This window comes from Heterodontus francisci, chromosome 41 (genome assembly GCF_036365525.1).
Source record: "Heterodontus francisci isolate sHetFra1 chromosome 41, sHetFra1.hap1, whole genome shotgun sequence".
In the NCBI taxonomy this organism is placed as follows: domain Eukaryota; kingdom Metazoa; phylum Chordata; class Chondrichthyes; order Heterodontiformes; family Heterodontidae; genus Heterodontus; species Heterodontus francisci.
In genome coordinates this window covers 17,380,109-17,405,227 of record NC_090411.1, presented here as the reverse complement: position 1 = coordinate 17,405,227, position 25,119 = coordinate 17,380,109, and the positions used below count along the sequence as shown (strand labels likewise).

Genomic DNA, 25,119 nt, shown 5'->3' with positions numbered 1-25,119 from the left:
GATAGAGGGAAATGTCCCAACTCCAGAAAAGTATTCAAAATCTGCTCCGGCTGCAGTCGATGGGGGTCGAGGTCAAGGAGGACCTCCAAGAGGTGAAGAGCCAGCAGGCCTTGCTCTTTGCCACGGAAGCCTCCAAGATCATCTTCCAGTCCAGAGTCCGCTCGATCGAGCAGGATGAGACGTGCTCGTGTTACTTCTTCCAAAAGGTACACACAGAGAGCTCTGTTATCAGCAGCCTGAAGGAAGAGGATGGCTCGTTAACGTCTTCGCAGTCCGACATACTAAGGATCAGCAAATCCTTTTATGCTGGGCTGTATGACGCGAAGCCCACAGACGGCAGAGCCTCCCAGTCCTTCCTGTCATCTATCACAGAGGTCTTAGAGGACAGCACGAGGGAGAGACTGGACAAGCCGCTAACTCTGGATGAGCTGACAAAGGCCGTCGAGTCCTTCGAGACGAGTAAAACTCCCGGAAGCGACGGCTTACCGGTCGAGTTGTACTCGGCCCTGTGGGACTGGGTCGGCCCGGACCTGCTGGAAGTATACGAGAGTATGCTCCTGGCCGGCAGCATGTCAGAATCCATGAGGAAAGGCATCATCACCCTCATCTACAAGTGGAAAGGGGAGAGGGCAGAAATCAGAAATTGGCGGCCCATCTCACTGCTTAATGTTGACTACAAGATTCTGTCCAAAGTCATCGCCAGTCGAGTCAAGTCTGCTCTGGAGTTGGTGATTCACCCCGATCAGACCTGCACTGTCCCAGGCAGGAAGATCTCTGATAGGCGATCGTATCCCTGAGTAGCGCGAGACTATGTACGGGACAGGAGGGTGGACACCTGCCTCATCAGCCTGGACCACGAGAAGGCTTTTGACAGGATATCGCACACCTACATGATGTACGTGATTTCCAAAATGGAGTTTGGGGAGGGAATCTGCAATTGGATCAAACTGCTGTACGCAAACATCAGTAGCGCAGTCTCAATCAATGGGTGGGAATCGGAAAGTTTCCCGATCCAATCTGGAGTTAGACAGGGCTCTACTCTCTCCCCGGTCTTTTGTTTGTTTGCTGTATTGAACCCTTTGCTGAGTCTATTAGGAAGGATGCGAGCATAAGAGGGGTGACAATCCCAGGCAGTGGAGGCACTCAGGTTAAAACCTCCCTGTACATGGATGACGTCGCCGTCTTCTGCTCGGATCTGCTGTCCGTGCACAGACTGATGAGCATCTGCGACCAGTTCGAACTGGCCTCGGGAGCCAAAGTTAACCATGGCAAGAGCGAGGCCATGTTCTTTGGGAACTGGGCTGACCGATCCTTTATCCCCTTCACCGTCAGGTCAGACTACCTGAAGGTGCTGGGGATATGGTTCGGAAGGGCCGGGGCGTGCACCAAAACCTGGGAGGAGCGAGTAGCCAAGGTACAACAAAAGTTGAGCATGTGCAGGCAGCGATCTCTCTCCATTGTGGGTAAGAACCTGGTCATCCGGTGCGAGGCGCTCACGTTGTTGCTGTACGTGGCGCAGGTCTGGCCCATACCCCACTCTGCGCTGTGACGGTCACCCGAGCCATTTTCCGCTTCATCTGGGGATCCAAAATGGACCGGGTCCGGAGGGACACGATGTTCAAACCTCTGGATAAGGGCGGGAAAAATGTACCCAACATTGCCCTCATCCTGATGACCACCTTCGTGTGCGGCTGCATCAAGCTGTGTGTAGACCTCCAGTACGCAAAGTCCAATTGTCACTACATGCTGAGGTTCTATCTGTCCCCGATGTTGCGAAGGATGGGCCTGGTCACATTGCTGCGGAACGCTCCATGCAGTTGGACCTTGCCGTACCACCTATCCTTCGTGGAGCAGTTTCTGCGGGAAAACACCTTTGACCACCAATCCATCAGGCAGTGGTCTGCATGGAATGTCCTCAAGGCCCTACGGGAAAAGGTGACGGTGGATCCTGTTGGATGGTTCCCCGAGCAGACCGCCAAAGTCATTTGGCGGAATGCCTCATCACCAGAACTTTCAAACAAGCACCAAGATGTAGCTTGGCTGGTGGTGAGAAGGGCCCTCCCCGTCAGATCCTTCCTGCACACCCAGAGTCTCACCCCCTCCGCACAATGCCCTCAAGGTGGCTGTGGTGGGGAAGATAAACATCAACTGCTGCTGGAGGACTGTCAATTCTATGAAAGATGCGCTTTGGTCTGCCCGAAACTTGCTGGTCTTCCAGCGCAAAGAGTTGTCCAGGACCGAGTGTTGCAGACTGGCACGTTCCAAGGTCCAGGACTACGTGCTGAGGGACGCACTAAAGCTTGGGGCAGCTGCAGCAAAGGCTCAATGGGGAAAACCACTGTGCAAGGTCCCCCCCCACCAAGCTGAACTGAGGGGCTGGATCCATGGAAAACCCCTCAGGCTGCATCCAGAAAATATGGAAGGGTTGTGAGGCAACTCACTCCTGTATTGAAGAAAACTGATCTCCTTTGCACTCTTTGTATTGTTGACTGGGTGCTGTTTTGAACTGTTCTGCAATTTTTTTTTTAAAAACAGATTTTTATAAATAAAGTATATTTTGGAAATAGAAAACGAGGGTCTATAAGAGGAGTGAGGCACTTTAGAGTGCCATGTATTGTATTTAACCAAATTGATCTGTAATACTGCCATACCTGCATTGTATTATAAAGCATCTTTACAAATCTTTATGAATAGAGCAAGGTCGGCTCTGTGCTGGATTCTTCTGCAACTCCGACAACCAACAAAACACTGTGCTGCTGGAAAAACGATTAAAGCAGCATGACTGCCCAACAGAAAACTTTGCATCACAAGACTGGCACAGTGCAAAAGGGGGTGCAGAAAAAGAGAGAGGGGGAGAGGGAGAGAGAAAACAAGGTATACATTGTTTGGTAGTAGTTGACTCCAGATAAAAGCGGATGACTCAGACAGACTATTAAAGCATGCCTCAATCACGCCTATTTAATTATTTTAAATACTAAATCCAAAACTAAATCCTCAATTCACTGACTGCTTTTAATGCTTAACACACATCAAGTCACTGCCAAATTCCAGCTGTAAAATCAAATCACTATAGAAAGACTTGCATTCATACAGGAGTTTATGGCTATTGTTCTTGGCCTCATGAACTCAGGACATCCCAAAGTGCTTTACAGCTAATAAGTATAACAGTGACTACACTTCAAAAGTAATGTAGAAAACATGGCAGCTAATTTGCACACACCAAGCTATGAAAAATATGTAGCATTTTAAATTTCCATTTCAGTTGAATTCCTGAACAAGTGATTAAAAACTGCCCAGGTTCAAAACAACCATTCTTTGTATCTGCAGTTTTATACAATCCTGATCCTCCTATCAAACATTTGGCCAAAAATGCTATGTTTATCTGGTTACCAAGTCTACATGAAAAATATCTCATCAGGGCAAGATCCTGTAAAAAAGACTGGAGGATGGGTTAAATGTTAGATTATTTGTGCTTGTATATTTAGGTACTTTAAAAGAAAAACTCCTGCACCAGTCAGCAGCAAGGTGACACTTCAGGCTTCTAATCAATGGTTCTCTTCAGCTGACTGCTGGAACATGTCCCAGGCTAAATATTTCTTGAAGAATGGCAGAGGTCCTCGGTTCTGCTGGGTGCTCTCCTACATGACAATCAATTGCACAAATTCCATCATACACTTTTCAGTAATGTGTGGTGTATTGAAAAGGGCACTAGTCATTATCTTAGCACAAGTTCAACTTTGAACAGTCCCAAGATTCCCGGTTGAAATTTTATAATGTGTTTCGAATTGGTTTTGAATTTTCAGAATCATTAAAACATTGTAAAAGAGAATTCAATTTCTAAGACATTAAATGAGAAATACTGATTTGATAAACAACTTTTCTTAATAGTATTCAATAATTCTTGATTATTCTGGTTGATTTACATTGTCTACAGCACGGAAACAGACAAACGGCCAAATTAGTCATTATGCTTCACACAAACCTCCTTCCATCACACTTCATCTCATCATGACCTTCTATTCCTTTCTCTCTCTGTTCAACCTTTCCTGATTAGTATAACCTTCCAGTTCTGGGATTATTCCGGAAAACCTTTTTTTTTTGCAATTTATCCAGTGCCTCTATATCCTTTGTATAACATGAACAGGCTTCTTTATAGTAATATTTTGAACACGTTTCTTCTCAATTGACCACGAATTTTGTTGCCAATAGCTCAGTGTTTTTTGATAGGTGGATCTCTTACAAGCCAACAGAATTGGAAATGAACACAACAGAGCAGAAATTGACAATACAAATAATATATCAGACACCTTTGAGTAGTTGCATTTATCCAATATCGAGAGATGTAAAAGCGAAAAGTTACTTCATCGCACCATGTCCAAAATAACACTCGTCCTATTGCGGCAGTGTTGCAGAATCTTAGGAAAATATTTTCGCAGGTATATATCTGGACACCTCAGCTCCGAGAGAGAGAGGGGCTGGTGAGTTTGTACTAAGAGTGACTAAAACACTAGAAGTTACTGGGTGCACCAACACCCACAAAAATCATTTTATTGATTTTGCATTAAATTATTTTTTTTTTTGGTAAATTATACATTCTCTTCCCTCCCCTCCCCACGCCCCCAGAATTGGTCTAGAAATTGATATAATTAAAACACTAAGTGCAATTGGGCCATTTTCTTAGGGTTGCCAACACTGCTTGGGCGTATTTCTTGAGGTTTCATCACATAAACTCTCACTGCAAACCACCCCACACCCACACCATTCATTGGTCCATACTCCGGGTGCACTGCTTTCCCATGGCCAATTGGAAAGGGACCAGACTGATATACAGTTGGATTAATCTTGACTATTAGTGAAACATCCTATTCCACACCCCCATCTCCAATATTTTTTTTTGATCACTTATCAATGAAAGTGTTCAAAGAAAATGACAAAAATTTGTTTAATCCCCTGCTATTTTTCTCCTGGATGTCACTTGCAGCAGTGGCCTGGAAATTAATCTTCAATTCCTGGAAACCCCAGGACAAACCTGGAGGGTTGGCAACCCTACAATTTCCACAGCTTTTGGTGAAAGATGTGCCCCATTCCAAAAGCTTGTGGAGGAGGGAAAAAGGTCTCATTGCATAGACAACAGAATAAAGATGTAAAAGAAATGCTGCAATTGCAGCTGCACATTCCTCTAATAGCAAAACAACAGAATCCATTCAACTCAGAAATCCCATAAATCAGACTAAAGTCTGGACACGTGACCCACTGTACCACTTGGAACCTCCATATTTTATTCTCCAACATGCCCGCACATCAACACCACCCTCGTGCTAAAGCATTTAAAATAGAATAAGTTAAAGTTTGAAGACCATTTCTCGGTTTAGCATATAAAAGAATAAAATGTACATGGACTTGTGAAAAGGATATATGTAAAAAGTAGTGTACTCCCAGATCTGCAGTTTAAATTATTTTAATACCTATTTTGAACTTAAGCGCAGTCAACCCACAATATTTTATGTAACTGGATGGCACTGCCAAAACTTCAGCAAAGGGTCACGTGTTGACCTTTATCCCTATTATAGGAGCTGTGGTCATTCTAGAGAAATATTTTAAAATAGGGTCCATCTTGAAACACTGACTTCCCTGGGGAAGTGTGTTCACTCTATTTTCGTACCGTCCTCTAAGCAGGAGCAAGAGATTGGATTTCTAGGAGGGGGGCAATTCAGGACTGCCCCAGTGTGTTCCTTCATACATGGTGGTAGGCGGGGGATGGACTCTGAGGTTTCACAGTGTAAAGAAGGCATCCTCCACTTTTTCTTGCTTCTTCTTTTTGGTCGCAGTAACGGAGCCAGGGGCCTCTGTGGGAGGCGAGGGGAGAGTGGGCAGCCGCTCTGCTGCTTTCGCTCGCTCTTCCAGGAATTTATCGAATTCTAGGAAAATAAAATGTGCTTTATCCATTCTTCAAAAATGAAACTTTTTAGCAGCTTAATAATTTAGATCATTCCTTCAAGCAAGAGCTGGACCTGTTTCTGGCTGGGGTGGACAACCCCTCTGACAAAATGACAGGTATTATATGGAATTCAGGCCCAGTGAGTGAGCTCCTGGACTAATTTCAATCATCATGGGGGTTGGAGAGGAATTTCCCAGATTTTCTTGCTCAAATTAGCCATGATTTTTAATCTGTTTTGTGCCTCTCCTAGGAGAGGTTTTGGGTGGGGTAGATAGTGTAGATGTTGTGAAACACAAGGTAGCAATTTTGTGGGACAGGCTAGATGATGGACCAGAGGCCCTTTACCTGTGTGTATGTAGATAGAAGGTATCAGGAGATTGAGATTTTCATGCAAAAGAGAATTTTTTTTTTTAATGCAATTTTGACTTCAATCCATCTCAACAAAAGAGTAATAAAACAAAGATTTCAGGAATGTGGATTTCATAATCATGAGCATCAAAATGGAGAGCATTAGATAAATTTTAAAAAGCGGAACCCGTAAAAATCTTTTTACGAGTCTATCAGACAGAAATTAAATATATTCTGTAAACAAAAGTCAGGATGAATGTTTTAAAAGTTTTCAGGAAAGGAAAGGGATTGAAAATGAATTAATCTGAGATTAAAAACTTCTGTAAGGAAAATAAAGGATGCCACTGGGCGGCACAGTGGCGAGCACCGCCGCCTCACAGCTCCAGCGACCCGGGTTCAATTCCAGGCGCTGCCTGTGTGGAGTTTGCAAGTTCTCCCTGTGTCTGCGTGGGTTTCCTCCGGGTGCTCCGGTTTCCTCCCACAAGCCAAAAGACTTGCAGGTTGGTAGGTAAATTGGCCATTATAAATTGCCCCTAGTATAGGTAGGTGGTAGGGAAATACAGGGACAGGTGGGGATGTGGTAGGGATATGGAATTAGTGTAGGATTAGTATAAATGGGTGGTTGATGGTCGGCACAGACTCGGTGGGCCGAAGGGCCTGTTTCAGTGCTGTATCTCTAAACTAAACTAAAATCAAACTGGAAAGAATAAACTTTTATCAGATGAAATAATGGAAGGATTTTTGGATCCAATATCTTTCATTCGACAGAAAACTGGCAGATTATTTTGAATAAAGAATAGGAGATCTGGATGGATTGGACATTCACGAAAGAATGGGGCCAAATGATATTCATACACTCAAAGAAATGAGGGTTGTAGTTGCTAAATATTTTCATGCCATTAAATACCAGGATAGCAGCAAACAAAAGGAAAAACAGCCAGTACTCCAATTTATAAACAGGTCAGAAGCATGACTCACCTGTAGCATTGAAATCATTGAACTCAAACAAAATAGCATTCATACACACTTAACATGAATAAAGGCATTCAGCTTGTATTTCAAAGTTTACCATAGTTTAATAAAGTAGAATCATACCTAACAAGTGCCAGAATTTGTGGATAATAATGTGGTGGGATTTTATTTGCAGTTCTTCAGAGGGCATGTGACAACAGCTTGTATTTCTATAGGCCCTTCAACATAATAAAATGTTGCAAGGAGCAATTATAAAACAATATTTGACACCAAGCCACTAGGTCAGATGACCAGAAGTTTGGTCAATGAGGTAGGTTTTAAGCAGCATCTTAAAGGATGGGAGGGAGGTAGAGGGAGATGTTGAGATTTAGGGAGAGAATTCCAGAGCTTAGAGTCTAGGCAGCTGAAGGCTCAGCCAGCAATGGTGGACTGATGAAAATGGGGAGGCTCAAAAAGCCAGAATTAAAGGAACGCAGATATCGGAGGATTGTGGGGCTGGAGGAGATTATAGACATAGCGGGGAGCGAGGCCAGGGAGGGACTTCAAAACAAGGATGAGAACTTTGAAGTCGAGGCATTGCTTGACCGGGAGCCAATACAGATCAATGAGCACAGGGGTTACAGGAGAACAGAACAAGATGCCTTGTGATAAAAGACAAAGCTGATACTGTTCTGGGTAAAAAATGGCCAATTAGAATGAAACAAAGAGCAATCAATGGTCATTGTTATAACCTGACAAAGTTGGGAGCTTTCACTGTACATGGAATATATTAGAAGTAAAATGTCTTTAGTTTTCAAGCAATGAAGTTGTGTCGCCTCGAGAAAAGGATAAAAGTCAGATTGAGACTAGAGGGGCTCAGCAATTGGTGAGAGGACCTGTAAATGGCATTTCCAAAATTGGAAATGCAGCAGTTGCATATTATGAATTCAAAATATGAATTATAAAATGATGAGTATAATCCTATTGATTGTTGCTTTTTTTTTTAAAAAAGGACAAAAAAAAGAAAAGACAGCAAAACAGAATTTACCTTCACTTGTTACTCCTTCAGAATCCTCTCCCAATTCACCTTTCTAAAATTAAAGATAAGATTTATTAGTCGTTCCTCATGTGTAAGAGATAGAATTCTGTCCTCAATAAATGTGAACTAAAATTGCATTGAATTGAGTGCTTGGTAAAATATGAGTGCAGTCAATGGGAAGGCACACTTCATCCAGTGTAGTGGTTGAAGTAGCCATCGGCATTGACAGGTCAGATACAAAACAGACATCCTACTTTACTTGAGCTATTATAACCACACAATATATGTACGGCCTTCATCATCACCATCAATACTATGCAGGGATACAGTTGGAGGGGAAATTAAACAATGTCACCCCCAAAATAACAAATGCCTTTACAGAACCTGGCTCAAAGAACTGATTAAATCCGTCCAACTGCTTGTTTTAGGTATTGATCAACACTAAAAATGCATGAATACCAATGTTCAAGGTAAGGAGGCTGCAGTGAGAAAGCATCAAAACAATGTTGATTCAAATCCTGTGAACTTCATACAGCAGCTTCCCAATCTGAACTGGATGGAGAGCCAACCCTTTTTTTCACCCAAATTCACTCATTTCAGCAGTAGTTCTGCTGGTATGGTGTTTTAGAGCAGGCAGGCAGCACAGGTCTCAACTTGTCCCATTCAAACCAGGCACTGTTTCTGCACTTAAACTTGGAGACACCTCAAGAAACAATTAGGCGTTATACTATGATAGTAATATTGAATCACATTTGTTGCGTTTTAGATTTGATTTCTCCCCCTCAGAAAAACTCCATCTTATGCATGTATAAATGGAATGACTTACCTTGGTGTTGATAAAACCTTCTCAAGTCCTCTCTACAAGCTGCAATTATTTGCTCAATGTCTCACAGCTACAGCACAGCAGAAGGTCTGATGAAAGGATTTTAAACACTAATGTAATCACTGGGATTCCTGGTAGTTCCACCAGAACCTGGTGTAATGGGCTGGACAAATTAGCATGATATCTAAGGTGATTGAAACAACTGCATGGAGGTATACCACCAGGTTTTATGTAATTATAGAACCTCACAGCTCAGAAGGTAGTCTTTCGGCCCATTGTGCCTGTGCTAGCTCTTTGAAAGAAATAACCACTGAGTCCCACTCCCCTGCCCTTTCCCTGTGGCCTTGCAAATTTTTCCTTTAAGTATGTACAGTGAAACCTGTAAATTATAGATACCTCAAGGACTGGCATCAGCTGTCCATTTTTTTGCATGGTCATTGTATGTACTGTAAAAAAAAATTCCATTAATCTTGAGGAATGTGGCACAGTGGTTAGCACCACAGCCTCACATCACAGCTCCAGCGACCCGGGTTCGGTTCTGGGTACTGCCTGTGCGGAGTTTGCAAGTTCTCCCTGTGATCGCGTGGGTTTCCGCCGGGTGCTCTGGTTTCCTCCCACAGCCAAAGACTTGCAGGTTGATAGGTAAATTGGCCATTGTAAATTGCCCCTAGTGTAGGTAGGTGGTAGGAGAATTGAGGGAAGGTGGGGATGTGGAGGGGACATGGGATTAATGTAGGATTAGTATAAATGGGTGGCTGATGGTTGGCACAGACTCGGTGGGCCGAAGGGCCTGTTTCAGTGCTGTATCTCTCTATGTTCCTCTCTATGAATCAGCTGCAATGAGGCCAAGAAACCCCCTCTTTCACTCCAGCGTCTCAGCTCCCTCCCCCGTCCCACACTCCAGCGTTCCAGCTCCTGACTCCCAATACACCAGCTTTCAGCTGTTTAATAGTTCTGCAATCTAAATTACCATTTTATTTCAAACTGCTTTCACTTGGAGCAGAGTGCAAGTTCAGTAATGAAATGCCTTTCTCAGTTCTAGTTAGCAGCATTAGTACCATTACAGGACATCTCCTCATAGCTGGAAAACAACTTTGGAGCGGGAGGGGCAGGATCCAGTTGTCATGGTTGACGTGGGAACCAACAACATAGGTGGAATGAGGTCCCACTGAGAGTCTGAGAAGCTAGGGTCTAAACTAAAACAAAGCCTCACAGGTAATAATCGCTGCATTGACACCTGAGCTAGGTGCAAATAGGCATAGGGATAAACAGATTAAAGGTTAAATGCATGGCGAAAGGAGTGGTGTGGGAGGCAGGGGTTTTGCTTCATGGGTGAGCGGCACAAATACTTCAGAGCGCTGTTTGGTTGGGACGGGCTCCACTTAAATTGGGCTGGCATTCGAAAAGGTGCCATAAGAGATTACACACAATTGTTAGATTGACAGGCTGTTACTGGTGGAGTGCTACAAGGATCAATGCTTAGGCCTTGCTATTAACAATCTATAATCAATGACTTAGATGAGGGGGCTGAGTGTACTAAAACCAAGTTTACTGACGATACAAAGTTCGGTCGGAAAATAAGCTTTGAGGAGAATGCCAGAAAGACTGCAAAGGGATACAGACAGGTTGAGTGAGTGGCTAAGAACATGGTAGATAGAATATTGGGAAATGTTTAGGCTTTATTAATAGGGGCATAGAGTACAAGAGCAAGAATGTCAAACTTACATAAGACATTGGTTCGGCTTCCGCTGGAGTACTGCGTCTAGTTCTGGAAGCCGCACTTTAGGAAAGCTGTGAAATCATTGGAAAGAGTACAGAAACGATTCACGAGAATGGTTCCAGGGATGTGGAACTTCAGTTACGAAAATAGACTGGAGAAGTTGGGACTGTTTTCCTTGGAGAAAAGGCGGCTGAGAGGTGACTTGATAGAGATATTCAAAATCATGAGGGGTCTGGACAGAGTAGATAGGGACAAACTATTCCCACTTGTGAAAGGATCGAGAACGAGAGAGCACAGATTTAAAGTAATTGGCAAGAGAAGCAAAAGTGACATGAGGAAAAACATTTTCACACAGCGAGTGGTTAGGATCTGGAATGCACTGCCTGTCAGCGTGGTGGGGGCAGGTTCAATCGCGGCTTTCAAAAGGGAATTAGACTGTTATGTGAACAGGAAGAATGTGCAGGGTAACGGGGAGAAGGTGGGGGAATGGCACTAGGTGAATTGCTCATTTGGAGAGGCGGTGCAGCCACGATGAGCCGAATGGCCTCCTTCTGTGCTGTAATAATTGTGATTCTGTGAAGTGTGAAGTTATCCACTTTGGAAAGAAAAATAGAAAAGCAGAATTTTTGGGGGAAATGTTCGCATTGAGGGACCTGGGTGCCCTTGTACACAATCACAGAAAGCTAACAGGCAGGTACATCAAACAATTAGGAAAACAAATGGTATGTCAGACGCCAATCGCTTTGTAATAAAAAGGGCAAGAGTTAAGAAATCTTACAATTGATGAGACCATACCTGGAGTACTGTGTATGGCTTTGGTCTCCTTACCCAAGGAAGAATATACTTGCCTTAGAGGGAGTACAACTGAAGCTTCCAAAGGCAAGTCATAGAATGGACAGAGAACATTTGAGAACAGTAGGCCACAAGGTGTGCAGGAATGAAACAGCAGTTTCCTGGTTGTGTAGAGAGTCTGCAGGAAGACTGACTGATATCTGGGACTCACAGGTCTGACCATCACTCTGTGGAGCAGCAGAGAGACACAGGCTGACCAGGAACAGCCATCCACCTTCACTCCTCACAGCCAAAGCTGCTCAAAGAAATGGTTCCATCATCAGAAGCCAAACAAGGGAGAGACAACAACAGCAGTGTCGGGGGAGAGGAGAACACAAGAAATAGGAGCAGCAGTAGACCATATAGTCCATCGAGCCTGCTCTGCCATTCAATACAATCATGACTGATCTTAGGCTTCAACTCCACTATCCATTGATTCCTTGAGACACCAAAAATGTCTTTCCCCAGCCTTTAATGTAGGAGCTGCCATCAGACAGTGTATGTGAACAGGGCACTGGGACAGGAAGGAATGGCTCTTCTCACTGCTTGCATTCCTTGATTTGAGGGGGAGGTGAGTTCAGTGCACACATCAGTGAAAGATGGCAGGGTTTAGTCAAATGGGGAGTTCTTTACTCAGCATCCATAGCAGCAGAGGTAAGAGTTGCTTTGCTGCTGCTATGTATACTGAGTAAAGAGCTTGCTATCCCACAAAAGTCACTTTCTTTCACAAAACCCGCTGCTGCCTTGCAGTGACCTAAATGTTCCGGGTTTTAAAGGACTTGGTGCATTGAAGGCTGTCCGTAGTTTGCAATTTGCAGGTCATAGAGTCGTACATCATAGAAGCAGGCCCTTCAGCCCACTGCATCCATGCCAACCATAATGCCTAGCTATAATAATCCCACCTGCCTGCATTAATTCCATATCCCTCTATGCCGTGCTCATTCAAGTACCTGTCCAGATGTCTCTTAAATGTCGTTACTGTTCCTGCCTCCACCACCTCCTCAGGCAGCTCATTCCAGATACTCACTATTCTTTGTGTGAAAAATTTACCCCTTTGATCCCCTTTAAACCTCTTCCCACTCACCTTTTATCTATGCCCTCTAGTTTTAGTCACCCCTACTACGGGAAACAGACTCTGGCTATCTACCCTATCTATGCCTCTCATAATTTCATATACCGCTATCATGTCCCCTCTCAGCCTCCTTCGCTCCAGGGAAAACAGACCCAGCCTGTGCAATCTCTCTTTATAACTCAAGCCCTCCAAACCAGGCAACATCCTTGTGAATCTTTTCTGCACCCTCTGTAGCTTAAACACATCTTTCCTGTAGTGCGGCGACCAGAACTGCACACAGTACTCCAAATGCGGCCTAACCAATGTTATGTACAACTGTAACATGACGTCCCAACTCTTGTACTCAATGCCTCGGCCAATGAAGGCAAGCATGCCATACGCCTTTTCTTCACCACCCTGTCTACCTGTATTGCCACTTTCAGGGAACTATGTACTTGCACCCCAAGGTCTCTCTGCTCAACAACACTCCCCAGGGCCCTGCCATTCACTGTATATGTCCTGCCCTGGTTTAACTTCCCAAAATGCATCACTTCACACTTGTCTGCATTAAATTCCACTTGACAATCCCTTGTCCACTTTCCCAGTTTATCGATATCCTCTTACAACCTCAGACAACCTTCTTCACTGTCCACTATACCACCAATTTTGGTGTCATCTGCAAACTTACTAATCATGCCCCTTACATTCACATCCAAGTCATTAATATAGATGACAAACAACAGAGGTCCCAGCACCGATCCCTGCGGCACACCACTGGTCACTGGCCTCCAATCTGAAAAACAATCCTCCACTACCACCCTCTGCCTCCTATCACCAAGCCAATTTTGTATCCAATTTGCTAGCTCACCCTGGATCCCATGTGCTCGAACCTTCTGGACCAGCCTACCATGTGGGACCTTGTCAAAGGTCTCTGTGTTCAGAGTGCCTCTTGTATATCTTACCACTTGTATATTTTACCACACATGTAACCTGAGTGTCTGATTAAATGACTGCTTTTGTAGGTGTCCATTTTCTGGGAGTGACCATTTATACAGGTTTCACTGTATCTCCATAACATGGATATGCAATGTAATCCTGTTCTCCAAATTAATTCCTGGGTCATTCCCCATGAATTCCCTTTACTTGCGTTTCAAAGCATCAGTTTTATACAGAAGCTGGAAATCACCATCTTCCATTGGACACTAGTGTTTGGAGGGTCAGGGGTCAATGCTGAATTGTTTAAGGACAATCAGCTCAAAAAGCAACACTTCTTTAGCAGCAGATAAATGTGTTTCATTTTTTCACTTGTTAGCTGAAAGATCAAAGCGTTGGTGTACGTTAAATGCCTGCTTTTGAACTCGACTGCGGCAGCTCAATGGCGTTTGACAGAAGTCAAAACAGTATCTTTTATAACAGAATAAGAGAACCTTTAACTCCTGTTAAGATATTGCCTTATCCTGCAGAGCGATTCCACGGGCACTAGCCACGCTCAGATTTTGCCCAAGTGGCTGTTCTTCATGTGCATGTCTAAGCGGTGACTGCCATCTGACCACTGGGAGAGGTAGAGGAGTGATTCAGAGTCTATGTAGAGCCTGTTCTGAACCAGCACAAACACAACAGCAGGAGTCACCTTGAAAACATGAGAACAGTTCCAACAAGATAACAAGGCTGGATCACTGGTCAGGATGGGAAATACCTTTCTCAGACAAAGCTTGGAATCTGTCAAAGCTCCAAAGCACCAATGGTTCGTGACAGTCCTGACAAGTTCAAACTTCATTGGAGTTAAAATAATGCAAATTAAAAAGATACCCAAAATTCTCACCACATCTGTGGACAGCCACTGTTCAATGTCATCCATTAGATTGGTCTGAGTGACTGGAATCTGTTACACACAAATGGGAAGGGCAGGAGGAAGTTAAACATCAAAATTAAATCATTTAAAAATAATAAAATTGGTAATTAAAATCTACATGTAAGCAGGGTATAAAATTCTTTTATTTTAATCTGGCCAATTATAACCTCTTCCCATTTAAGAATTTGGAAAATGCCAATTTTTAAGCGAGATCCCAAAGACTCCCTTGGGAAGCAGGTGGATCTCCAGGAACTTCATACCTTGCTTTCCAAAATTTATTTGATAAATTATAAATGATTTCACCACACAAACATCCACATCACTGGTCACAATATTCCAAAAGAAATAGCAAATTAAAAGCTAATAAATCAAAGAAATTGAGGAATAGGTTCAGTTTGGTAAGAGAAGGTGATGATTAGACTGATTAAAGCAAGCTTTGAGACATCCACCCCAAAGGACGCAGGAAGGATTTGATTAACCACACACATTATCCACATGAACAGCCAGTTCATACACCACCTTCTCTTTCCACGACTGGGTGTTCCAACTCTGCAGAAGTGACACCTACCATTTCTGTTGCTAACAAATCAAGGCTGTTGGATTGGTGTTCTCCCTTCTCACCAATGTTGGAGCCAATCACCACCACTGAGGACTGAAACTCACCTGAGGAGTGAAACTTACCTGAAGCAAGGACGGTCTGAGCTAAGCCTGGAAACCTTGCAGGCATAGTCGAGTGATCAGCCGCTCCAGCTAGGTTTTATGAACTATATAGCAAATCCCATAGTGGAAAGTACAACAGAACACACAATCTGGATCTGGACATTTGTATAGCATTCCAGACCAAATAAATAATCAGCTACATACTATGGCAACATAACCAGTCACAGACTTGCACTTACGGCCTGGCACGCACAAGAATCAATAGCCATTTTAAAAAAAAATTGTAAGTGATGAATTTTGTGTGTGCTGGTCAGCGCAGGAATATAAAGCCCCCAGGCCAAGTACGGGACAGTTTGAAAGTGTAATGCTCCCTCTAGTCTGATCCAACCCCAACTTCAAGACAAGAATAACTGTGGACTTGACGTACTGCCTACCAAAGTGCCAAGCAGTGCAAAATTTTTGGCAATTCTGTGCTGTGACCCATGGCCGTTGGGATTTGGATTGAGACTCCCTCAACTCTGGTCACAAAAGGCCTGGAAGAGACCGTCATCCTGCAGTACGAGATCTTTGAACAGAGGGCTGAGAGATTGAAAGCGGACATTGACCCATTTAAAAGAGTCTCGTCCATCACTGCTGCACTCCCCAAAAGCTTCAGGTTGACCACAGTGGTAATAATTTAAGCTTTTCTGGACATCACAAACCTCGAACAAAATGCTTAATGACCTCATATTGTAGCAGTGTGGGACGGTCACAATCCTCAGGTCAGCAGTGCAGTAATCCTGAAGCAGAGATCAGATGCCAAAAAAGAAAAAGTCCACAGCCAATACATACTCTTGCCTTGCTTTTAGTAGTGGCTCGGAACTCATTTCATTGAAATCTGACAATAACCAGCAGGACTGACATGCATCAACTGTTCTGAAAGTTATCCATATACAAAACACCTTACACAGTGAGGAAGATTACATTTCAGAAAGGGGAATGAAAAGTTAGATATATTGCACAATACGTTATTTATTTAAAATAATTACAAACTAAGCAACTCATTAGTCTTCTGTTAGAAAGTCAACTCTACAAGATCACCCAGCAACACAAATGATCCAGAGTTTTGCATTGTAGCCTGCAAGATGTCCTGTAATGGCTTGTGCTTCAACAATTGTTTAAACCTGCTGAAAAATTAATGTTTTCCCAGTAAAGAAAAGTTAAAGCTTGCTCCAAATTCTGAAAATCCATACAGATTGGATTGAGAGGTACAATATCCCAGAACAAAGACAATATTGAGGGACTTTCACTAGCCTAGATGCACACAGTTAGCAATACTCAAATTCTGCTGAAAATGTAATTTTTATCCTCAGAAGACGAGAAGAATTTTATAAAGAAATCAATCTGAGAGGAGGGAGAATTAAGCAAAAGGATTTAGTAATGTTGATTCTTCAAAAAGATAGAGAATGATGAAGCGATATTTACAATGAGATTTTTTAAAAACAAAACTAAAAAAGTCAACCAGATTGCTTTAAAATGGACTTTCTTTTGATTGTGGGTAGTAATTGAGGAGAAAGGTTGTGGAAGGGATTTTTTTTTAAAATCAGTCGAGGTTCCTACTCCAAATGTACTATCCAATGACATTTGGAATACATCTTTAGCAAGATGCCCACTTCCTTACCTCTCAATAGTCTGATAAAACTCAATGGTCTTGGGTCACAGAGACAGAAAGTGTGTAGGTGGCCAGGATCCATGATACAGCAGTATAAAAGTCAATGGGAGGGTGAAAGTTTGGTTTGATTGGGGGGTGGGGGAGGAGGGTGGAGGGGTTGCAAACAAAATTTTTAATAAGGTTCTTTTTGTAACAATTTATATTTCTGGTTAACTTTTCCCCTTCCCTTAACTACCTTATAGTCCTCTAGAGTTATTTCTTAGAAGTTTCCTTTCCAGGCTGAAAAACACATCTCTCCATGTAGATAAAGACAGAATGCGACGCAGAACAGAAGGAGATGTTGATGGGGTTCAATGAGGTAGGGTGGGAAGGGTCTCGTGTGGCACAGACCAGGTAGGCTGAATATCCTGTTTCTGTGCTGTAAATACGGTGTAATTCATCAGTTGTAGAAATCCTGACTACTTTTCAGTCATGTCCTACCAAGATCCTTTTTTTTTGCACACTAGGGAAGGAAGTGAATTGAACAGGAACATGGGCTTCGAGGTTAGACTTGAAAGGGCAAGGGGGCAGTAGATGGGAGGAGTTTCATCATTTAGGAAACAGGTTTTTAGAATGAAAATCTTTTCAATTTGATGTAAAACAAATCAAAGGAACCAACAGCAGATTGAAGACACCACCAGTGCGATCTGAGGCAATGTCATCACTCAACACTGTCTGCAGTGCCACCAAGCAGCCCACAGGTTAAGGCCCTGAAGGGTAGCAGCTAAAGCAGCCAGACAATATGGTGAACTCTCACCATTCCTTGATTTAACATCCAGTTGTCTATCGTTGTTCTGTTTGCGTGCTCATTCAATGTATTCTCCATCTATTTCAGAGAAATTATCACTCAGTAAAAAGGTCAGCACAACTTTACAAGCTTCTACTCAACTCACCTGTACATTGCAATAGGGGCACTGCAATTCACTGCAACCTCTGGTTAATTGGAGAGTGGAGGGAGGAAAATAAAATCAGCACTGTTCCTGCTCCCAATTGCTAAATGATAAACCCAACTAAGAGCTTGTGTGCACAGATGTCAGACTCAGTAGTGATTTTCTCAAGTTGGACAGTTTACCAACACTATCAAGACTCTCAATGATGACTTGGCCAAAGTATCGGAGGCCAGAATCTCCACTGAAATGGGCCCCAGCAAGGAATCCATGTCTTCAGGGAGAGAAAAAACGGGAAAGTAATTGAAAAATGCTTAAAGAATTAATGATCAACTTGAGCTTTCTGCTGCCTGTATCCTGACGCACACCAAGTCCTGTTCACCATCACCCCAGTACTCGCTGATCTACATTGGCTCCTGGTCCAACAATGTCTTAATTAAAAAAAACTCAAATCCCTCCACAGCCTCACCCCTCCCGATTAGTGCAACATACCCCCCGGTCCTACAACCCGCGGAGAACTCTGCATTCCCCCATTTCTGGCCTCTCCAATTTTCTTTCACCCCAGCAAAGGCGGCCTTGCCTTCAGCTGTCTAGTCCCTCAGCTTTGGAATTCCTCCTCCTTTAAGCCTACCTCCACCTGTCCTAATATCTGTGGGTCAGTGTCAAATTTTAGGCAATAACACTTTTGTGAATTGTCTTGAGAGACTTTACTACGTTAAAGACGCTATATAAATGCAAATTGTTGTTATTTTCTACTATTTGAAAATCTCTGCATTAGTAAATGGTGATTTTAAGAGAACTTCATTTGTGATATTGATCTCCAGAGTATGAGGGAGAAGAACCAAACTGAACAATTGAAGAGACCCAAGACATTAAAGTACCCAGACGTATGCCTATATCATTGCTGCCAGTAATTCAGCTTCATCCACACTAGTTCTCGCCCTATTCACTGTTTAAACAAATTTTATACACCTTACAAAATAATCTACTTCAAACTATTTTAGAAGATACAGTTCTGATGACAAGTGCTGTTCTTCGATCTCTGCTATAAAGTAGAGCCTCATCAGACACTGAACAATAAGTAGGACTCAAATACAAACACCAGTCGTTCAGAGTTCATTTGAAATCACTTAGCCACACTTGTGTAACTGAGCCCTGACAAAGTCTTGCTTAGCTCCGATCAATTATCCTATAGAAACTTGGCCGATAGTTCTTTCTATGCTGAGCTGCAGCTGTGAATAGCAATTTACATTGTATGGGAAGGAAAACTGTTCACTTATCCTCACTAAAGCCTAGTCTCACTTATGTGGAGGAGATGGGGAGAATTACTTTCATTTCATTCCTTGGGAACTTTGAAAAGCTACTGGGAAAGAGGAAAAAAAATGCCTTTCACAATCACCAGAGGTCGCAAAGTGCTTTACAGCCAATGAAATACTTTTGAAGTGCAGTCACTGTTGTAATGTAGAAAATGCGGCAGCCTATACGCATGCAGTAAGCTCCCACAAACAGCAATGTAATAATGAGCAGATAATCTGTTTGTGATGTTGACTGAGGGATAAATATCAGCCATAACACCAGAGATAACTCCCCTGATCATCTTAGAAATAGTGCCATGGGATCTTTTACATCCACCTGAGTAGGCAGATGGGGTCTCGGTTCAATGCCTCATCCAAAAGACAGCACCTCTGCCAGTGCAACACTCCCTCAGTATGATTTTTTTGTGTTCAAGCCCTAGAGTGGGACCTTGTCACTCGGAGGCAAGAGTGCTACCAACTGAGCTACAGCTGAACAAGACTGACAAGCCTAATTCTTGGCCCATCTCAAAAAGCCTTCTGAGATGTTAGCTACAAGTTTCAATGAAGTAGCAAACAAACTGAAAAACTGAACTTATGCTGCAATAACTCCAATCAGTGTTAGCTGTAAATGGATCGTTAGAGAGGGGGGGGGGGGCAGTGCAACAACAGAGAAAGTTTGCATTTATATAGTGCCTTTCACATCCTCAGGATGCCAAAGTGATTCAGACTGATAAGTGTTTGCAACTGGTGTTAAGCAAGATCAGAGTTTCCACTCCTCGCCAGCTGTATATAATGATACAATTGCCAGCCAGAGTAGCGATGACAAGGGGAAATTTCCCCAGCAATCACGCACTGCTGGAAGTGACTGGGATTGGTTTTACGCACATAATTTGCATTATATAAGTATCCTCCACTCACTGCATTTTTCCTGAAGAAATAACCCTGCTTTTATCAGGAGACGTTGCTGTAGTTTTGGTGGAGTTTTGTTTGCTGTGGTTGGCACTCTTTTTAAATAGACTCTGTAGACTGTTTGCTGTAGTGCTCTGTTTAAACAAAATTGTTTGCCATAAAATAGACTCTTTTCTACGATTCCCGCTGCAAGTCCCACCCAAATCATTGGCTGACAGCATAGAAACATAGAAAAATAGGAGCAGGAGACAGCGGTGTCAGACACCGTTGCCTCAACTCTGCTCAACATCTCATCGATCACAACTGAAACAGACTAAGTGCTGAAACCAGACACAAATTCCACCAGTCTTGGCACCAGTGTTTTGTTCCACCACCTCTTGCCCGTCCCTACCAGAACAACTTTATGTAGGAATACTCCAAAACTTTCCAATACATAAATTACACTTCTTTTTAGAAAATAAAATGTGAATACATTGAAACAAACATCACCACTCACTTTTTTTTCTAAACATAAAAATTCCTATGATTTTGACGAACTGATACCTACCTTGCATCAGCAATTACAAAACAATTTGATCAAATCCAAAATTTATAGAATAAATCAGTAGAAACCTACATTTTGTTAGAATATTTAATGAGCAGTTTACAGGAAGTAGATTGGAAGCAAACACTCACTGCTCCGGTATTTTGTTGTCGAGTATCCAGTGCTCCTGCCAGTCCTTCAATTGCCTGCGGTTCTTCATACTTTACACTGAAAGAAAACCATCATTCTCTTGTGAGCGGTGTGCTTGTTGATTAATTCAGTTCCACAAACCGTATCAGAGGATGCAACAAATTGAAATGCTGAATGTAGAATTCAGCACAGTGGGGAGAGAAGTGAAGGAAAGCAGCTCACAAATAGTAAGCTGTATTAAAATCATCATCCTTGTGATCACATCCCTCCATGGTTTCGCCCCTCCCCCATCTTGTAAACCTCCTCTAGTCCCACAAAATCCCTGCGCTCCTCCAATTCAAATCTCTTGCATACCTCCAATTTTTAATGGCTCCACCTCAGGTGGTTGTGCCTTCAGCAGCCGAGTTCCTAAGCTCTCAAACATCCTCCCTAAACTTCACTTCCATTAAGACGGTGGTTAAAACCTATCTCCTTATCTGCCCAGATATCTCCAATGTGGCTCAGTGTCGAATTTTGTTTGATAATATTCCTGTGCAGTGCCTTGGGACGTTTTACTATGTTAAACATGTTATACAAATACAAACTATTATTGATGTTATATGTTCCTCTTGTACATCGTATAGTTATAGTTTCAGTATACTACTGCATTTTCCACTTACAAATCTAACTTCATGCATTTAAATCATTTTAAATGAAAGGAAACAGTCAAAAAAATTGAAGGCCCACATTTTGCTGAAAAAGAGCACCTGAACCAATGCACACCCTTACTAATATGCAAATTAGCCAGCAACTCCAAGTGGAAGACGCGTTTGTTGGTTAATTAGGTTTCACAGACAGTATCAGAGGATGCAACAAATTGAAATGCTGAATCTTTCAGATTAGAAAGATTGGATTTGATCCCTGGTTTCATAAAGTTAGACAACATGAGCCAGGACACATAATTGGGCCCAAACGGCCTGGATTATTTGAGAGCTAATAAAGTAACATGGCCCCTGCTCTGATGGGACTGAGCACGTTCAGAGAAGATGGGATTACTTCTATTTCTGCTCCTCCATTGGAATATCCCACTGACTGTTACTTTGCAGGCTCGCACAAATGACACTCAGCAACTACTGACTCCTTGCTTGAAGTGTGGTTCAACGCCTTCATAATGTCCACTTTGGTAGCAAAAACAGGAAGGCAGATTATCTGAATGGCTATAAACTGAGAGAGGGGAATATGCAATGAGACCTGGGTGTTCTCATACATCAGTCGCTGAAGGTAAGCATGCAGGTGCAACAGGCAGAAAAAAAAAGGCAAATGGTATGTTGGCCTTCATAGCGAGAGGATTCGCGTACAGAAGCAGGGATGTCTTGCTGCAATTATATAGGGCCTTGGTGAGGCCACACCTGGAATATTGTGTGCAGTTTTGCTCCCCTTATCTGAGGAAGGATGTTCTTGCTATCGAGGTAGTGCAGCAAAGGTTTACCAGACTGATTTCTGGGATGGTGGGACTGACATATGAGGAGAGATTGAGTCGGTTAGGATTATATTTGCTGGAGTTCAGGAGAGTGAGGGGGGATCTCATAGAAACCTATAAAAATTCTAACAGGACTTGACAGGGTAGATGCAGGAAGGATGTTCCCGATGGTGGGGGAGTCCAGAACGAGGGGTCATAGTCTAAGGATACGGGGTAAACCTTTCAGGACTGAGATGAGGAGAAATTTCTTCACCCAGAGAGTGGTGAGATTGTGGAATTTGCTACCACAGAAAGCAGTTGAGGCCAAAACATTGAATGTTTTCAAAAAGGAGTTAGATATTGCTCTTGGGTCTAAAGAGATCAAAGGGTATGGAGCGAATGCCGGAACAGGCTATTGAGTTGGATGATCAGCCATGATCATAATGAATGGCGGAGCAGGCTCAAAGGGTCAAATGGCCTACTCCTGCTCCTATTTTCTATGTTTCTAAGAGGGGCCTGGAGATTGGCAAGGTTGGCGGGGGGGGGGGGGGGGGGGGGGGGGAAGAGAAAACACTTAGGTTGCCTCAACAGTAACCCACTAAACAATACTGTAGTAAAAAAAACTGCAACTCCAAGAAACTGTGGTTGTAATTTCTAGTTCCCATCTCTGGATCAGTAGACACAAAGTATCACCACCTTCCTAATCAAACTGAAAGTTGATCATCTGAAGGCAGTAATAGGTGTTTGCACACAGTAACAGGCCACTTGGCTAATCACCTGAATGTTCCTATTCCCTTTTTCAAGCAACTATGCAATTTTGTTCCAATAAAAATGGTTGACCTGATCTGCTGGAATATGTCACGGCACTAACCAACATTGTGCCTTTATATTCTAACAGTGTGGTAAGACTAAAACAAGTTGAGGTGGCTGCAGTGTACAAGTAGAAAAGCAATTTTTTAATACTAATACTGATTCCATTTAGGATGATACTTACATGTGATGAATTTTTATGACGGTTTAGGGCTTCGGAAGGAGATTTAATTTTTCTGCATTTCTACTGTTAGGCGTTGTACTTATAATTGAAAACCATTTACAGAATACAAGATGATCATTTGGACACATCACACAGGATAGTCAACAAGCAACTATAATAGGCTCTCTTTCCACAACTGAATGCTGTACTATCCATCAACATGGATATTAAATGTACACAGATTACCAATACCTGGTATATTTTGCAGCAACATTCTCTTTCATACAAATTCATCTAGCCACCATATTCTTGACAAGTTGATGGCTAGCACTTTGAAGTCTAAATCCAAATTATGGCATCATACACACTTGTGGCAGAATTATTTATTTTATTATTTAGAGTTACAGCACTGAAACAGGCCCTTCGGCCCACCGAGTCTGTGCCGACCATCAACCACCCATTAATACTAATCCTACACTAATTCCATATTCCTACCACATCCCCACCTGTCCCTATATTTCCCTACCACCTACCTATACTAGGAGCAATTGCTAATGGCCAATTTACCTATCAACCTGCAAGTCTTTGGCATGTGGGAGGAAACCGGAGCACCCGGAGGAAACCCACGCAGCCACAGGGAGAATTTGCAAACTCCACACAGGCAGTACCCAGAATTGAACCCGGGTCGCTGGAGCTGTGAGGCTGCGGTGCTAACCACTGCGCCGCCCCAAACTGTAAAAATTCAAGTCAGCAATAAAGAACAAGTAGAATAATGTCAAATCAGAATTTTCCTTAGGATACTGTATTCAACTTTAGTTTTGAAAATAGTTTGTTTAAATCTGAAACTGTGCTTTAATTTTCTAAAGTTATCACAAAAAAATTGATCTTTTATAGTCCACTTTAAATCAAGAGGTTCAGGCGACAAAGCTTTTGGTTATGTGTACTAACAAACTAGATTTCTAGATAATTTAGAAGGTTTGGGGTGATTTGATCAAACTTTGCAAGATATTAACGGAAACAGATAAGGTAGATTGAGAAAAACCATTTCTGTTGGTTGGGGAGTCTCGGACTAGAGGACATCGCCTAAAAATCAGGGCCAGACCTTTCAGGAAACCCTTCAGGAAACTGCACAAAGGCTGGTAAAAGTTTGGAACACTCTTCAGCAAATGGCAGTTGATGCTAGATCAGTTGTTAATTTTAATCGAAGGTTGATAAATACCCTTTGCTTAACAAAAATCTAAGAGATATGGGGCAAAGACGGGTATCTAGAGCTAGGTCGCAGATCAGCTATGATTTCATTGAATGGCAGAACAGGCTCCAGGGGCTATATTCTCCAAAAACCACATCAGATTATATATTGATCTGCTAAAGTATGAGGGGAGGGCTTAATATCAGCACAGGAGGCCATTCAGCCCATCAGCTACTTAGAAAATTTCACCCATTTTATGTTATCTATACAATGTGCACACGTTCAGGAGCAACATGATAACAAATGTGATACTATACCACTGTGCACCAAAAACTCAAAAATACCTAGAACAAAATGACACTCAGCACCCACAAGCCCTGATCAAACAAATATGCATGAAAAAGTTGCCAAAAGAAACAAAGAATGAGTCTGCATTTACACAAGGCCTTTCACCCGCTCAGGGCATCCCACACTGCTTCCCAGCCAAATAATTACATTTAAGTATAGTCACTAGACAAACAGCAAATTACACGCAGCCAGTAATGGGATAGAATAAAGAACAGTACAGCACAGGAACAGGCCATTAGGCCCTCCAAGCCTGCGCCGATCTTGATGCCTGCCTAAACTAAAACCTTCTGCACTTCCGGGGACCGTATCCCTCTATTCCCTTCCTATTCATGTATTTGTCAAGATGCCTCTTAAACGTCGCTATCGTACCTGCTTCCACCACCTCCCCCAGCAGCAAGTTCCAGGCACTCACCACCCTCTGTGTAAAGAACTTGCCTCGCACATCCCCTCTAAACTTTGCCCCTCGCACCTTAAACCTGTGATCCCTAGTAACTGACTCTTCCA

General features: G+C 42.8%; 1 protein-coding gene across 2 annotated transcripts in view; it reads right to left on the bottom strand.

Annotated features, from left to right (window-relative positions):
- Positions 1 to 4,308: 4,308 nt before the first annotated feature.
- The window catches only part of tom1 (target of myb1 membrane trafficking protein), a 97,221-nt gene continuing 76,410 nt past the window's right edge, over positions 4,309 to 25,119 (bottom strand). The window contains exons 12-15 of one of the 2 annotated variants that reach the window (XM_068019389.1): positions 20,670 to 20,745; positions 14,524 to 14,583; positions 8,286 to 8,328; positions 4,309 to 5,918 (exon numbers count right to left, since the gene is read on the bottom strand). In XM_068019389.1, the coding sequence (XP_067875490.1) occupies positions 5,773 to 5,918; positions 8,286 to 8,328; positions 14,524 to 14,583; positions 20,670 to 20,745 (325 nt within the window). In that variant the 3' untranslated portion in view covers positions 4,309 to 5,772. The remainder of the gene's footprint in view (positions 5,919 to 8,285; positions 8,329 to 14,523; positions 14,584 to 20,669; positions 20,746 to 25,119) is intronic. The other variant, XM_068019390.1, reaches the window with a different exon arrangement.